Source organism: Heteronotia binoei, chromosome 13 (genome assembly GCF_032191835.1).
Source record: "Heteronotia binoei isolate CCM8104 ecotype False Entrance Well chromosome 13, APGP_CSIRO_Hbin_v1, whole genome shotgun sequence".
NCBI lineage: Eukaryota > Metazoa > Chordata > Lepidosauria > Squamata > Gekkonidae > Heteronotia > Heteronotia binoei.
This window is the reverse complement of record NC_083235.1, coordinates 63928036-63944792: the sequence shown is the minus strand read 5'-3', so window position 1 is coordinate 63944792 and position 16757 is coordinate 63928036. Positions and strand designations below refer to the sequence as shown.

Genomic DNA, 16757 nt, shown 5'->3' with positions numbered 1-16757 from the left:
ACTCACTGCCCCCCACCCCCGCACTATCAATCCAGAGGCAAAAAAAAGGGGGTGGGGAAGCTGTTATATCAGGATTTGCTTTGTGAAAGAAAAGGGTCCACCAACTCTCTATCTCCTCTTCAAGATGGCTGTCCTGTAAAACATATTGCTGACCAGGACTATACCATATTACAAAGAAATGAAGTGATTTTCAATGTTGTTACTGATGTAACTACCACGAATTTGAGCAGACCTCGGGGGATGGTAGAAGACAGGAGGGCCTGGCGTGACCTTGTCTCTGGGGTCACAAAGTGTGGACTCAACTGTGCAACTGAACAATTCCCCAGGGGTTTTTTTTGTTTTGGGTTTTTTTTTTTAGATTTCAGGTTTTTCTGCAATTCTGAGGCTTTTAATAAGTTTGTTAAATGATCCGTCTTGTTTATTCTTAGCTCCAGGCTCTAGATTTATGTATCCACAGATCGGAGCACACTGAGGATTATTTATAATTATATATAAAGAATAAGACATTCCAACATCATATTAAGCCTGACTGTCCACAAACTCAGTTTGTTGTTGGGTTCTCATACTTTCCTCCCCTGTTTCCCTACTTTCTTGCATAGAACAAAGTGAAGGAATCCTGGTTTCAAACTAACTTTGTTGAGTCTCAACCAGTGTTCTTTCCAAGCTGTTAGCGTGAGCTAGCTCACAGATTTTTAGCCTCCAGCTCAGACATTTTTGTCTTAGATAAGGAAAAATGGCCCCAGAGCACACTAATTTATGCAGTAGCTCACAACTTTAATACCAGTAGCTCACAACTTTAATACCAATAGCTCACAAAGTAGAATGTTTGCTCACAAGACTCTGAAGCTTAGAGGAAACAAAGGTTGCAGCCTGTGACATATGAATGCAGGTGTGCTACCTAACTAAAACTAGTTCTCCTTCTACAAACTGGGATTCCAAACCTGGACTCAGCTCTGGTTTAGAATTCTGATTTGTAGGGGATGAACTAACTCCACTTAAGCCAAGTGCCTCTGTTTGTACATCCAGATAACCAGTTTTAAACCAGTGTTCTTTCACAGTGCTGTGTGTGAGAGGGAAGTATGAAGCAGAAGTGAAAGGGGACAATAGGGCAGTGATGGGTCTAAAAATATTGGTTGCCAGGGGACAAAGGGGGCCCACCCACAACTATAAGGCTATCATTTGTAAGAAATAAATACAAATTTTAAAAAATACATGTGGAAAAAAGGTACAATTAAAATGTTTGTGAAATGTATATTTTTAGTAATTACAGTGTACATATATTGCACATATTACTGGCAGTATATAGTAGATACTAAATGTAAATGTAAATACTGATTGTTATAATTGAATTTTTAATTTTTTAAATTTTAAATAAATGGTGGATATTTTAAATAAGTTTGCTTGTACTGAACATTTTACACATTAAGAGCTAGTTCAAAAGCATATTTTATGCAGTCCACTATATTAAGAGCAATCGTTTTAATTCACTAGATTTCTGCAAATCTGTCAATAATTGCTTCTGCATCTAATTCATCTAACAGTTCCCTTTCAATGGGTAGCAACATGTATGATTCCAAGTTCTCCTCAAGACAGTGAATTTCTTAGCCTTGTCTTTATGATCTTTAGCTTTGAATATGTCCTCTCACATTGGACTTGAATAACTGATAGTGTGCAGATGACTTTATAAAGTTCATAAAGGTTATGAGTCCAATATGTCTTGTCATTAAGTCTGTTGGATACCAGAATGGATACAGGATGGGCAAGTGCTACAAATTTTACATTTGTTGCAATTTTACACTTGATGCTTTTGCCCTGGCAATATCCCTCGAGGTTATTGGGAGGGATGGTGGCTCAGTGGTAGAGCATCTGCTTGGGAAGCAGAAGGTCCCAGGTTCAATCCCCGGCATCTCCAAAAAAAGGGTCCAGGCAAATAGGCATGAAAAACCTCAGCTTGAGACCCTGGAGAGCTGCTGCCAGTCTGAGTAGACAATACTGACTTTGATGGACCAAAGGACTGATTCAGTATAAGGCAGCTTCATATGTTCAAGGTTATGGTCATCTGGGCTAGCCTCTGTTGTTTTGGCACTTGAACTTTGGACTTCTGTGTGACCTCATGTCACACCCTGGCAGGAAACGGGGAGGGTTTCTTTTCTACTGGCTGCCACCACTCTGGTAAAGATCTGTCTGGGAGGGCCCAAAGCATCCGCCCAACCCTTGTGCCTTCCTTATCAGCAGAATCTTTTATTTGTGAGCAAAGAGATGTGAGGACCCAGGCAGTTCAACAACAGTTTTATTCCTAGTGCTCAAACGAAGAGTGGGCTATAAGCAATAATTTTGGTGTGATGGTGAAAGATGAAAAACAGTACAGGTGGCAGAAATCAAATGAACAGCCCTAACATGGCTATCTTAGCATTCCCTACTTCTATTAACATCGTATTAACTCACCCCAGTTCCAGATGAGAGGAAAAACTCTCTTGCTGAAGCTCCCTCCAGCTCAGCATCCTAAAGAAAACCAGCCTCCCTCTCTGGTCAGGCCTATTTATCCTTTCCACCCAAATCCCATCCTACTCTGGGTCGATTTCCCTCCGAAACTGCTTTCACCCAATCAGAGGAAGAGAAGGGATCATGGCAGATGTTGGCCCACTAGCCAATTGAGGTAGGCTTCCCCAGGCCCTCAAGGCCTCACTAGGCAGGCCATTCCTTGGCCTTTAGGCCCAACTGTAGACAGAACCCAAAGGAGGAAATATTGTCTTTTGTATAATTAACCTGTACAACTAATTCAGGGGCACAGGAGATCAATATGGCCAAGAAGAAAAATGCACCATTTATTACAGATAAGAATATCAAAAGCCATATTGACTAGGTGAATTTTTTTGAAAGGCATGTTTCATAAGGATAAAATTTTACCCAAATGGGATGTCTCCTAATTAATTGGGAGAATTAGCATAATTGGAGACTAGTGAGATGGGAGGGTAACTAGGAGATCTCCACCAATATTTTACAGGGATTGTTCCCTGAGAATACTCAAATAAATCAGTCTGGACAATTCAAGAAATATCTGGGGACTCTGTGAGTGGGGCCAGGAGACATTGGGGGTGGAGCCATGAGCAAGGTTGGAACAAGTAAAATTGAACTCCAATGGGAGTTCTGGCCATCACATTGAAAGGGACTGCACACCTTTTCAATGCCTTCCCTCCATTAGAAATAATGGAGGATAGGGGCACCTTCTTTGGGGGCTCATAGAATTGGCCCCCCTGGTCCAATCCTTTTGAAACTTGGAGGGTGTTTTGAGGAGAGGCATCAGATGCGATGCTACAAATTTGGTGCCTCTACCTCAAAGATCACACACACACACCCCGAGCCCCAGACACCCGTGGATCAATTTCCCATTATTCCCTATGGGAATTGTTCTCCGTAGGGAATAATAGAGTGCCCAGTAGGCATTTCCTCCTCTCCCCCGCTTTCTAAAGCGGGGGGAGGGCCTCCAAACCAGGGAATCCCCTGCCCCCTCCTGTGGATTGGCAACCCTCCCTCTCTCTCACACACACACTTACTGGGTCTGGTTACTTGCTCTGAAAATGAAAGCAAAACAAACGGAAGCTGCTGCTGACCCTTCCCCATGAAGTGCTTCCTGTTTCCTGCTTCCTGTTCAACTTTAAAGGCATACAAACATAGAAACACACACACACTTTAAAACAGGACCTGTTTCCAAGTTTCTAAACCTGCCGGAGCGCTAGAGGTACATGTTGGCTGTGGGGTTGGGTTTCCCCCCACCGGCCAGCTGGCTGGGGGCAGGGAGAAGCCTGTAAAATGGGGGGATCCCCCGCTGGGACCTGGGGACTGGGCAGCCTACTGGATAACCAGAAAGGTATTTTATTAAGAAAAAGAACAAAGGGTAAAAACATACATACATAGCACATGGGGAAAACACACACACTATCTAAGAGTGGGGGGAAAGGCAGGAGTGGAGACACAATGCATTTTTTTTTTTTGCTGTCTTTGCAATGTATGCAGTAGCTCAATAAGTTGACTATCCCAGCTAAGCTTCATTGCACAGTCACTGCAGTAAAGATCAGAGCCTATATAACATATGTGTCGGCCTCACATAACCCAAATCAGATTTTTTTTCCAGAATTATTTATTATATTCTTAAATATAAAGTATCCTCAAAAATGATTTTATTTTTTCCCCATTGAAATAGTAATGCAACGTAAATTTTAGTTGCGTTACAATAATAATATTGGAACTTCTGTTATATTTTCAAGCTACTAAAAGGTCATTAACATTTTTAACATACTGTCCAATGTTTAAGGGGGCCCACTTCATCAGGGGCCCACGGGGCCCACTTGCCATCAGGCAAGCTGACACCCTGGCCAGTCTGCACTGGCCAAATGAACCCCAAAATCTGGGTGGGACTTCAGTTGAAGGATGGCAGCTGAAATAATGACTAGGAAAGGAACAGCAGAAGACTTTATCCAGGCTACTAACATGTATTTCTTGAACACGCGCAGCGTCTTTCATATGTAAAACTAGCAGTTCAGTGTTAAATCTGGGAACAAAGAGTAGAAGATCACAAGATGTTAGGACATGTAGTTCCTCTTTGTGTGCTGATTGCTAGATGATCACATGGAAAAACTGATGATTTGGGACATCTCCCCCCCCCACACACACACACATGACCTGGAAAGAGACAAAAACAGTGCTAAGAGCAGAACCTTTCCTTTACTTATACCATGTCTTAGTGAATTATGCTGGCAACAAGAATAGAGAGGCCTTACATTACCCTTCCAAAAATGGGCTTCCTCTCTTTGCTTCTTGTCTGCTATTAACAGAATTTACTAAGGTCAAGGTGTGCAGGGAGTCCAACAGCTGTAGAGAATGAAGTGTTGGGTACATCCATCATTTAATATATACATTCCTAACCATACCCTCCAACTAGTTTCAGGTGGATGGTGGTCTTTCAAAACAATATTTGCAAAAAAAGTAATAATAATAATCTTTGATTAAAAACTAATTTTTATCCAACTCTTATTGTAGAAACCTTGTCCAGAGTTAAATTCCAGCTTTCTTTCAAAGATGACATTTTGGTGGTTCACTGGGTAAGTATGTTCTTCTAAGGTTGTTTTTTGTTTTGCTTTGTGACCTTGTGATTTAATAGCAAAGCCCATGCTTTGAAAGCAATAGGACCAAATTGCAGTCCTTAAGAGATAAAATGATCTCAGGTAGCAGATTTGGGGAAAAACACCTTTCTCTGCTGAAATGGACTCAGGAACTTAGCCTGAGAAGCTGGGAACAGCCTTGCAACGATTGGCTGGGATGCAGCCATGGTAACTAAAATGTAAGAAATTGAGGAGGCTTGCAGAAGAAAAAATGCCTCAGAGTTTAGTTTAGTCTTCAGTTGGAGCTTGAGTACTGAACAGTGGAGTGGAGACTGGGTACTGAAGCTGAAGAGCTGCTGTGTGAAGCAACTGAAAAAGGAGCTGAGAACAGCCGGTGGGGCTGAGTTCCTTTGGTAGACAGAGTTGTGCTAAGCTTCTGTCTGGGAGAAAGTTTTTAGCAAGAAGGAGGCAAAATCAGGCACCTTCTGTGAGGGAAGCTCTTTGTGGAGTTCTGTCAGCTCAACAAGGCAGACTAGTAAAATTGAGAACACTCCAATTCACAAATACTGTGACTGGATTCTTGTGGTTAGCAAGAGATCCCAAGAGTAAAACTAGGAATCTAGCTGGCACTGAGACACATAGAGTTGCGGGGCTGGTTAGAGCACTCAAAAAAGTGTGAGTCCTGGATGTGTATGTCTGTGAGGGAGAATTGATCTGGCACAAGTCATGAGTCCTCAGTGTGTGTGGAAAAGAGTGAGTGTCAGTTTATTATTTTGATGATTTGAGAAGCCTGATAATAGGGCTATACTATCATGACTGCATAAGTGTTCCTAGTGCCTTGTAGGACTGCATAAGTGTCCCTACTGCCTGCCTGTCCAAAGTTTTGAATAATTCTAAAGCCTGCCTGTTTGGTAATTTAAGAATCTTCTGCCTGTTTTGATATCATCTCAGCCTGATAAATCTCTGTTGTTTAGATATTGATTATTTTAATAACCATCTGCTGCCAACTGATTTGTTATTGATCAACTAATTAATATTATTTTACCCCCTCTCACTTATCTTTGTGAACCAATAGATATTCTTTGTGGTTTTGAAATTCAAAAACTGTCTGGTGCCCAGTTTACTTTAGTTATGGCAGGATTTCTGTGTGGGTGCCTGAGGGAAGGTGACTGGGAAAAAATTTATAGTGGTCACCCTCCCAAGCTGACCCTGACCAGTTCTTCACATCTGCCTGTGAACCTGGAGAGCTACTGTCAATTAAAATAGCCTTTTTTTTGGAGGGCAGAAGCTTGGTGGATTGCAAGATAAAGATCCTGAGCTCAGTCCCTGGCACCTCCAGTAAAAGAATCTCAGGGCCTGTCAACTTATGTGAAGTAGTGATGAGGTAGGAGAACACTGGATTGGTGGAATGGATTGTATCTCCTCATACTGTAAGTGGGAAGGACTCACATTTGTAGTTCCCCATCAGCAATGTTCCCTTTAAGCTGCAGTGAGCTAAAAGACCTACTAGGATTAAAGCGATGAGGAAGCCTACATTTTTTAGGGAGGGAGGAAGAAGGGGAGAGATGAGTGGAAGGAAGGAGGGAAAGAGGGAGAAAGAAGGGGAGAGGTGGAAGGGATTTAAAGAAATGCCTTCTCTGAGCCAAGCTGGCCTGGGTGGGGGGGGAGGTGGCTTGGAGAACACATTTAATTTAACTGCATGGGCTGGCTTAGCTTGGAGAGGGCATTTAAAGAGATGCCTTTTCCAAGCTGAAATGCATGGTGGTGAAGCGAGCTTGGAGAATGCATTTAACGCTCTGCTACCCCGCCCCCCTGACATGGCTTTTCATCCTCCCATTGGGAGGCCCAAGGAGGAACACCAGGTTTCATTGCCAGTAAAGGCCTCAGATGAGGCAGCTCTTTCTGCAAGATAGCTAGTTACAGTAACAGAGGGAAGGAAACTTGGACAGCAGCTAGGGAAGCAGCTCCCAGCTCACTCAAGCCACCTGGCTGCTAGGAATGGGCACCCTTTAAAGTGCAAGTGGAGGCTAAGTGGGAGGGCAGGGCTATGGGCCAGAAATCAGTGCACTGGGTCCAGGATCTGTACACTGGGGTCCAGAAATCAGTGCAGCCGCACAGGCTAGTGCACCTTGTGAGGAACCCTGCCCATCCGTAAAAATTCCCTGTAAGTGGAAAACCAGCACAGCATGCAAAAGACTAGGATATAACCTGTGTCAATTTTGTGCTGTTTTTTTATTATTATTTACAGGAATTTCTTCAATTAATGTGATCTGTTTACCTGCAGTGTGAAGTGATACCCTACCACCTGATTCTGTAGACTAGGTGTTAAGTAGCAGATGTTGGAAACACCCTATTTTGTCTGAAATCCTGGAGAGCTTCTGCCAGTCAGAGTAGATATTAATTAACCTCTGTATTGTAGCTAAAAATATCAGAATTCTGCTAGCATAAAAGGATTCCCCTTGTGGTCTTGGTCGCTTTGCTACATTCTTGTTCAATACAACAATTTGGGGGGGCATTCATTCTCTCTCCCAGCCCTCTCCCTCAGAATACTGTGTGCCAGTTGAGGTAAAATATAGAAAAAGACTAAGGCATGCTTTCATGGAAGAAAAACTCATTGAAATTAGTTGACTTCCTTTTCAGTAAAAATAGATACGATTGATACATACTTGTGTTAGAGGTGGACAAAGCAGGGGGTTTTTTGAGCACGAACACACAGGAATGCAGTTCTGGCTGGCTTGGCATCGGGGGTGTGGCCTAATACGTGAATGAGTTCCTGCTGGACTTTTTCTACAAAGAAGCCCTGTGCAAAACAATGCTGATGTCAGGGGGTGTGGCCTAATATGCAAATAAGATCCTGCTGGGCTTTTTCTTAAAAAAAAAAAAGCCCTGGACAAAGTATAAACTGCTTTTCAAAGCCATAGTGTAAAAAATGCAAGAGACTGGCAAACTTATATGTGTGATATTGTGTGCTTAATCAGAAGTTTTCAAATAATGGTTTACGCTGTGAATAACTTGCACACTGGTGTTTGTTGTTCAGTCGCACAGTCGAGCCTGACTCTTTGCGACCCCATGGACAAAGTCACACCAGACCCTCCTGTCTTCCAAAATCCTCCGAAGTCTGCTCAAATTCGTGTTTGTTACATCAGTAACGCTGTCCAGCCGTCTCATCTTTTGCCGTCCCCTTCTTCTTTTGCCTTCTGTTTTTCCTAGCATCAGGATCTTCTCCAAGGAGTGCTCCCTTCTCATTTGGTGGCCAAAGTATTTGAGCTTCAGCTTCAGCATCTGACCTTCCAGGGAACAGTCTTAAGTTGATTTCCCTTAGGACTGACTGATTTGATCTTCTTGCAGTCCAAGGGACTCTCAAAATTCTTCTCCAGAACCACAGCTCGAAAGCATCTATTCTTCTGCGCTTGGCCTTCCTTATGGTCCAGCTCTCACAGCCATACATTGCTACTGGGAATACCATCGCTTTGACTATACAGATTTTTGTTGGCAGGGTGATGTCTCTACTTTTTATTATACTGCCCAGGTTCGCCATAGCTGTCCTCCCAAGGAGCAAACGTCTTTTAATTTCATGGCTACAGTCATCATCTGCAGTGATCTTTTCACCCATTTCCGTCCATTTTAGTTCACTGATTCCCAAGATGTCGATGTTCAGTCTTGCCATCTCTTGTTCAACTACATCTAGCTTACCTTGATTCATAGATCTTACATTCCATGTTTCAATGCAGTATTTTTCTTTGCAGCATCGGATTGTTCTTTCACCATCAGACACATCCACAGTTGAGCGTCTTTTCGGCTTTGGCCCAGATGCTTCACTCTTTTTGTGGTTACTTGGACTTGCCCTCCGATCTTCCCCAGTAGCATATAGGGCACCTTCTGACCTGAGGGGGCTCATCGTCCAGCACCATATATTTTAGCCTTTTGTTACTGTCCAGGGGGTTTTCTTGGCAAGGATACTGGAGTGGGTTGCCATTTCCTTCTCCAGTGGATCACATTTTGTCTGGTTCTCAGCTGTGGCCTGTCCATCTTGGGTGGCCCTGCATGGCATAGCCCACAGCCTCACTGAACCGCGCAAGCCCTCTCACCACGACAAGGCAGCAATCCATGAGAGGGGCACACTGGTATATGAATGGATTATTAAGGTTCAGCTTTCATATCCTGCTGAAGCCATATTTTACAGGGGTATTATTATCAGTGCCCTGCAGGAAGGGGAAAAAAACATGAGTCCTATGTGTGACATGAAGAATTGCATCTGTGCTAGCTTTAAGCACACAAATAAAAATGTTAAGTCCCCCCCCCCCCCCCCGCACCCCAGAGGATCATTGTGTCAAGGTAGCTATTTTGCCACTTAGGGGGAAGAATCAAATATACAGTCATAAGGGCTCAGTGGAATTACTTTTTGAAATTGCTAAATTAGTTTCTGGTAGTTATGCTGCTTGTTTTTTAGCACCTTTCTAAATAAGGTAGGGGAGATTGGGAGGTGGTTGCTATTCCAGAAAAATAGCAGCTGTCTCAATTGCAATCTTGTGTTATTAGGAAAGGGCCCTCTTTACATCTGCGAACACATCAGTGTTGCAAGATCACAGCTGAGTTTATGTCACAGGCACCTGTTAGCTTGGGCTTTCAACAAGCAAAAAGTGCTTTGACCCTGTTTTTTTAAAGGCTATTCTTTACTTTACTTTACTTTACTTTATTCGATTTATATCCCGTCCTACCCCACCGAGGTGGGCTCAGGGCGGCTTACAACAATAAAAGCTAACAAAGGTCGATTTAAATACAATTAAAATTATACAATAAAATACATAAAAGCCTAAAAATACATAAAACTCACATCGATATACACTATGCTACTATTCCTTAAATCAGTCCTTCAAATTTCCAATATTCAGTAATCTGATGTTTAAGATTTAATATTCAGGCATTCTGCTCACAGTTAATTATATGCCAACCGGAAGAGGGTTGTTTTACAGGCCCTGCGGAACTGTTCAAGGTTCCGCAGGGCCCTCACCTCCTCCGGGAGCTGATTCCACCAACAGGGAGCTGCAATCGAGAAGGCCCTGTCCCTGGTCGCTTTCAGACGGGCCTCCTTTGGCCCAGGGATTATAAGGAGGTTCTGAGACCCCGACCTCAGCACTCTCTGGGGGACATGTGGGGAGAGACGGTCCCTAAGGTAGGCAGGTCCCAGACCATAAAGGGCTTTAAAGGTCATAACCAGCACCAGGAACTATTCTTCCCCTCTTCCTTTACGTAGGGACAGAGATCTAATGCAGAAGTCACGTGTGCCACCCTGAACTCTTTTGGAGGAAACATGCAATACTAATATAATAGTCATCAATAATAACTTGCCCCCAAAGTTTGATTCATGGCTGCTGTACAGAACTTTCTCACATGTCCAGATCCAGTATCCTACCCACACTGGCTCCCAGAGGTTCCCTCTGGAATAGAGCTTCCCAGAAGCAAGCAGCCCTCTGATTAAAAACAGTGCCTCAAGGAACATATTTAATATCCAGAAAAGTCCACAAAGAGAGTTGCTAATGCTTGGGTAATTGTTCTCAACGAGGATTCAAAATGCAAAATTTCAGACGAGGAAGTAAATCATTTTGTCCTAGTTCCTCCGAATAAAGAGAGATGGGTTAGCATGTATCACTTGCAGTCAGCTCCCAGGTTTATTCAGGTTGCTATGGGAGGGCAAGAGGGGAATAAGGAGTAATTCAACATCGCTGACAGCTGCAGCTGCATTGACGTCAGTGGTGAACTTATTGCCTGGGGTAAGGGGGGAAGTCAGAAGAATTTGCAGTAAAGGTTCACTGTCATCAGGGATCAGCTGCTAAGCCATGATCTGTTTGTGGGTATCATAGATATGATCAATGAAAGTATGTAAATGGAATGACCACAGAATTAGGAACTGGTTGCTATTTGTCAAATACATTAATGGTACATACAAAAGATGAAGAAGAATGAAAGAATAGTTGGAGGCAATGGCGAATGGATGAGAGTGTTTTCAGTCAACAATGGGACATCAAGAAACTGTAAAGTATGATGGAATAAAAATATTTTGAACAGCCACATGTGACACTAACAGCTGCAGTCCTCATAAGAGTTATATGCTTCTAAACCCATTGATTTTCAACAGACTTAAGTGGGTGTCTTCTGCTTAGGACTGCATTGTGAATATGCTTGGTGCAAAGATGTAGACCAGTGTCTCTTTCCTTTCTTTAAAACAATGTATATCTTCCCTCTCCATGTATCTGAAGAAACTTACAACATAGGTAATAAACCGATATGCTTGTTAAAAGATTCAGTTTTTAAATCAGCAATAGAACATAGTCAAGTTGAAAGCATCGTAAGTATTCTGAAATCTGCACTCCACAACCACAGTCTAAAACGTTAAGAAAGTATGGGGTGGTTAAATTCAGCTGGGGGAAGCTTTAAAAAGCTTGAAAGTCTAAAAACATCCTCACCTGATACCTAAAAGAGTGTAAGTTTGGTGCCAAGCATCCTTGGGGGGTGGGGATGCAATTCCAGCATATAGGAGCCGCTACCAAGAGTGAGCATCTTAGATGCAGACGGTGAGAAGTGTAGAGGTGTGGGTTGTATTCAAGATCAGAAAGTTAACAAAGGGCAACACAAGATGGTGAGGGGTCTGAAAGTTAACATTTTTGCTGTGCACTGTGCTTAGAATTATAGTGCCAGTCATTGCTGTGTTATAATTTAATTTTAATCCTTTCAAACTGATTTTAGGTTTTTAATCTGTTCACCAATGTGTGTGTGTGTGGGGGGGGGGGTTGATCATATTTTTAAAAGTGGCTTTTCCTTGATAAGATCCTCTCCAGTAATTAAAACCATGCACAAAGAACTTTACCTTTGCATTCGGAGTTTATAGTAGCTTGGAATAAATTACTAGTTGTGCACTCACAATTAGAATCAACATGACAGGTATAAATATGCGAATGGCTAGACAAATACATTTTTCATCATAAACGTCTTGGGGAGCATGGCTAGATGCATGTCTAGTGATTTTTCTGTGCGGTCCTAAGATGGCTACCCCCTTTTAAACCCATTGACCTTGGTGAATTTAGAGGGGTGTAGCTCTGCTTAGGATTGCATGGTTTGTGTGTGCATTGTTGGACAGAAGCAAAATAAGAGTCAGTGATCATATACTGGATCATATCATTCTGTTTGGCGAAGCTCTTGGATTCCAAAAGATTTTGAGACGCATCAGAAGAGTTAGAGGTAACATATGGAAACAATCTGGCTTTTGTTAAAGTGGACTGTTTCTGTGATTTTTAAAAAATACCCGCCACGATAAATATCTGGACTATTTGTTCTGGCATCACTATGCAATCATGGGTAACTACTATTTCCCTTTTACTAGGGCTGAACTGTAATTTGTGGCCAAGTCACCAGTCTGTAACAGGGGTGGCCAAACTTGCTTAACGTAATACCCATATAAAATAAATGTCAGATATTTGAGAGCCACAAGACATGAACAAATATTACACATTAATAAAGGCATAGAAAGATAAAATATATGTCTATGCAATTTACAACACGACTATCTTGAAGGAGTCTTTTTAAAAAATAAAAGCTGAGAATAACAGTCCCCATAAGACCAGCATAGGGAAAGGTTAGGGAATTATTTTTTGGCACCAGTGGGAGAAGGAAACACACATGTACCATATACATCACTGAGCACCATTATTATGTCTCTCTCTTTGTGTCGTGTTGTCCTAAATCCTCATCATGCAACTGGGACTGGCATCATTATGTCTCTCTCTTTGCTTTGACACCAAGGTTAGTAAATGTATCTTCTACAAGAGCTGTGAAACTAAGGGGGGACCCTGTGCTGCCCTCTTTTAAGTCCATCCCTCCTTCCAGTGGCTCCCTTGGCTCTTGTGCTCTGTTCCCCAATTCTAGGTCTCTGAGCAACCTCTTTGGTGCAGGGGAAGATTTTGCAAGCCTGCCTTCCCCCCCCCCTCCTTCCCGGCTTCACACATGGCAGAAATAGTCACCTACCTATGGGTCAGTGCTCAGAGGCTGACTGAGGTCCAGGTGCCAAGCATGCTTAATTGAGAGTAAGCCTGCATTAAGCTCTTTCTCAACCTCTGGGAGCCACACAATATGTATGAAAGAGCTGCATGTGGCTCCTGAGCCAAAGTTTGGCCATCCCTGGTCTGCAAGCTTGACTAATTCATGCCCATAATTAAGTTGCTGTGATCCAATAAGGCTTTTGTTGGGTTCTTTTTGATGGTTTTAAGGGGAGAATGAGTCATTTTCATGGAAGAGAGGTCCATCAATGGCTACTAGCTATGGTGAGTAAAGGGAGCCTCCATATTCAGAGGCAGTAAACATGTGAAACCCAGTGCTAGGAGGCAACATCAGGGGAAGACCTTGGCCTTTGTGCCCTATTTCTTTGGTCCTCGAGGGAAACTGGTTGACCACTGAGTGATAGAGGGTGCTGGACTAGATGGTCCGCTAGTCTGATCTAGCAGGCCTCTTCTTATGTTCTTAAGTACCCCTTAGCACATTTGTCACCTTTTTGTACTTGCAGTCAGATCAGAACTTCTTAGTCATGAACTGCCAGGTCATTTTTGGGTGTGATCACACTGGGGATTTGCCACGGTGGTCTCCTTGCTATGAAAAAGCCAGTGCTGTTCGATATGCGCTGCAGCAATCACACAGCCCCCGCCGTGCTGTCCAGAAGAGCATTCTGACTGCTCCTGAACATGCAGGGCACATGCATCATGTACCCTGGCTGTTCAGACAGTTGGGAAATGCACCATGCATGCACTTTGGAGATTTGCTACGTTCCCGGTGGCTATTTAATCCAGTCCCAGCCTGTCCTACGACAAGGTGGGGATGCAGGGGGCCGATGTGCATGTGTGCTTGTGCCTGTTTAATTCAGAGGGGAGGGGTGTCTCTCATGTGATCACACCCTTTGATTTCACAGCATTGTACATTTTCTCATATTGCACCAATGGCAGAGGATAACTTGGGGCACAGAAGTGCACAGCTGTATGACATCAGTAGGTTGTCCTAGATAATGTGGAATGAAGAGGTGGGGAATAACTGATCTGGTTTATCTTCTGTAATGCAGTATGGCAATCCAGGGATATAAAAAGCCTCTTGAAGAAAAAGATTTGTGGTCTCTGAATGAGGATGATAAATCTGAAGTGATAGTACAGAAGCTCCAGAAAGAATGGGATAGACAGAAGCAAGCGGTGCAACAGTAAGTTAACTTTTTCTTAAAATAAGCATATCTTATTTTTTTTGTTTTTATCGATAAACTAGGACTTTATTCTGTGTTTATAATGAAATCAAAATGGTATTTGTTCAAGCATTTGTATGCTGCTTTTCTCCCCAATAAAGAGTGTATGATGCAAAAACAGGAAAAGAAAAAAGACTTCTGAGTTCAGGGCAGGACTTGATGTCTCCCTGGGCACCTCCACACTGCACTAAATGATTCGTTTTGCAACTGGATTTTTACTGGGTAAAAACAGCAAAAGTCCAGTTGCAAAACACATCATTTAGTGTAGTGTGAATGCACCCTCTGTCTCAAAGGTTTCCTAGTGTGCCTTTTTGGAGAGGGAACTAGATTTTCTCTAGCATAGGCATTAAATAGAAATGTAAACTTAAACATCAATGTGAGATAAGTACTTCTCTACATTAGCACTGTACAGATGAAAGGGATGCTGGTGTTGGTATAATGCTTGTCGTTGTCCCAGGAAATAATAGAAGACAGATGTCACTAGGAGGTATCTTGATAACATCCCGAGATCTGTAACTTCATACTAACTTTCTGGTACTAGGAGCTTGGCCTTCTCCCTTTGCCTGCATAAACAGTACATTCTATTAGCTGCACTTCAGGCTCCGGCTTAATTCCCTGTCAAGCTAGTCACAGCTCCATCTTTAGCCTCCAGTTCTAACAGTTGACTCCAGAGACCCTGGTTTGAAGGACACACACACCAGGCATAGCTTTGATTACAACTGTCCCAAGCCTGATAGCGGCACAAAGACAAGCACAGCATGAACACTGAAACAGAGACCGATTTCACACTAGGCTTGTTCCGGGTGGAGAGCCGTTTTGCTCCTGGGGCTTCTCTCTGTTTTCGCACAAGTTGCCCCGGAGCTGTGAGTTGGCACCCTGCTATTCCTCAGCAAGCGAGATCCTCTGACAAGCAGTTTCCGCTTGCTACGGAAAACCAGCTCCGTGGCAGCTTATGTGAAAATGGAGAGAAGTTCCGGGGGCAAAAGGGCTCTGTATCCAGAACAAGCCCTAGTGCGAAATCAGTCCCTGAGTCTGCTTGTTTTCACAACCACGTTTCCATGGTCGCAGACATACCTCACATAAGAATACCACCAGTCTTGAAAATTTTGTGTGTGTTTGTCAAAGAGGGAGTCCTACATGAATATTTAAATGTTCAGAGGTTTCCCCAGTGACTCTCACTTTGAAAGCCTAACCCTTCAGAATGTTGCTGCCCATTTTTCTCCCTGGTAGCCTGACCAGCTGACAGGCATGGGACTAATGTGAACTGTTTGCTCTGCTCCTCAGGAGATATTTCATGGAAAAAAAGGAGCCTGTCTTTTCTCAGCATACTGGTAATCTGCTACAGTTCCAAATCAAAGCACAGAAGCTATTGTCTGTGTGAGCTTTATGGAAACGTGATAATTTGGCAAGGACTCTCATCCTTACTAACCCAGTCTGAGAATAAAATTACCTGTTTTTATTAATGCTTCTCCTGCCTTAAGTTTCAGACATACAAAAGCTCTCTCCATAGTGATATTTTAAAGATAAGAAGTAACAAGTGGGCCTCAGTATCATTCCTTCCTTTATAGTAAAATTATTGCTTCCCAATACAGGGATTTGACTTTGCTTCGTCTAGCTTTGCCTAGTATAAGTTTTCCTTGGATAATGGCTGCTTTCTTATAATAGTATTTTTGGCAGCACCGAGCATTATGTGGGTGTTACTGTCAGCTGTAAAGATTGAAACTCCATATTGTTTAGCAACTGCTCTTTTTGCATTTTTGTTTCTTTTTTAAAAAATAACGAAAGCAAATATGTAATATTTTAAATCTGCTGGCTTTATCAGTGCACAAATGTGTAATTCTTTAGACATCAGGAGAATTTCATGAGAGGGAAAAGTTTTATCTTTTTCTACTTAAAAAAAGTGTTCTGAGGCCCTCACAATGCAACTTGAAGAAACCATATCCAGGGCTTTATCAAACAGGTTGCCAAGAGTATCACAAGTATTTCAACATGCTGCAAATGTGGATTATTTTGGTGAATAATTATCCTTGGTGACATATTTCCAGACTGTTTACAAGTCTGTTTACAAGTCTGGAAGACAGAATGAAATAATATGCAGATAAGGTAGGGTTGCCAAGTTCAATTCAAGAAATAACTGGGGACTTTGGGGCAGGAGCCAGGAGACTTTGGGAGTGGAGCCAAGAGTAATTGGGGCAGAGCCAGGAGCAAGGATGTAACTAGCATAATTGAACTCCAAAGCCATCACATTTAAAGGGACCGCACACCTTTTTAAATGCCTTCCTTCCATAGGAAATAATGAAGGATAGGGGCACCTTCTTTTGGGGCTCATAGAATTGGACCCCCTGGTCCAATTGTTTTGAAATTTGGGTATTTTGGGGAGAGGCACT

The 16757-nt window shown here is 42.7% G+C and overlaps 1 protein-coding gene across 1 annotated transcript in view; it reads left to right on the top strand.

Annotated features, from left to right (window-relative positions):
* Positions 1-16757, top strand: part of ABCC3 (ATP binding cassette subfamily C member 3) — a 117437-nt gene that overhangs the window by 14490 nt on the left and 86190 nt on the right. Inside the window, exons 6-7 of the mRNA XM_060252100.1 lie at positions 5038-5099; positions 14200-14331. Of these exons, the coding sequence (XP_060108083.1) occupies positions 5038-5099; positions 14200-14331 (194 nt within the window). The remainder of the gene's footprint in view (positions 1-5037; positions 5100-14199; positions 14332-16757) is intronic.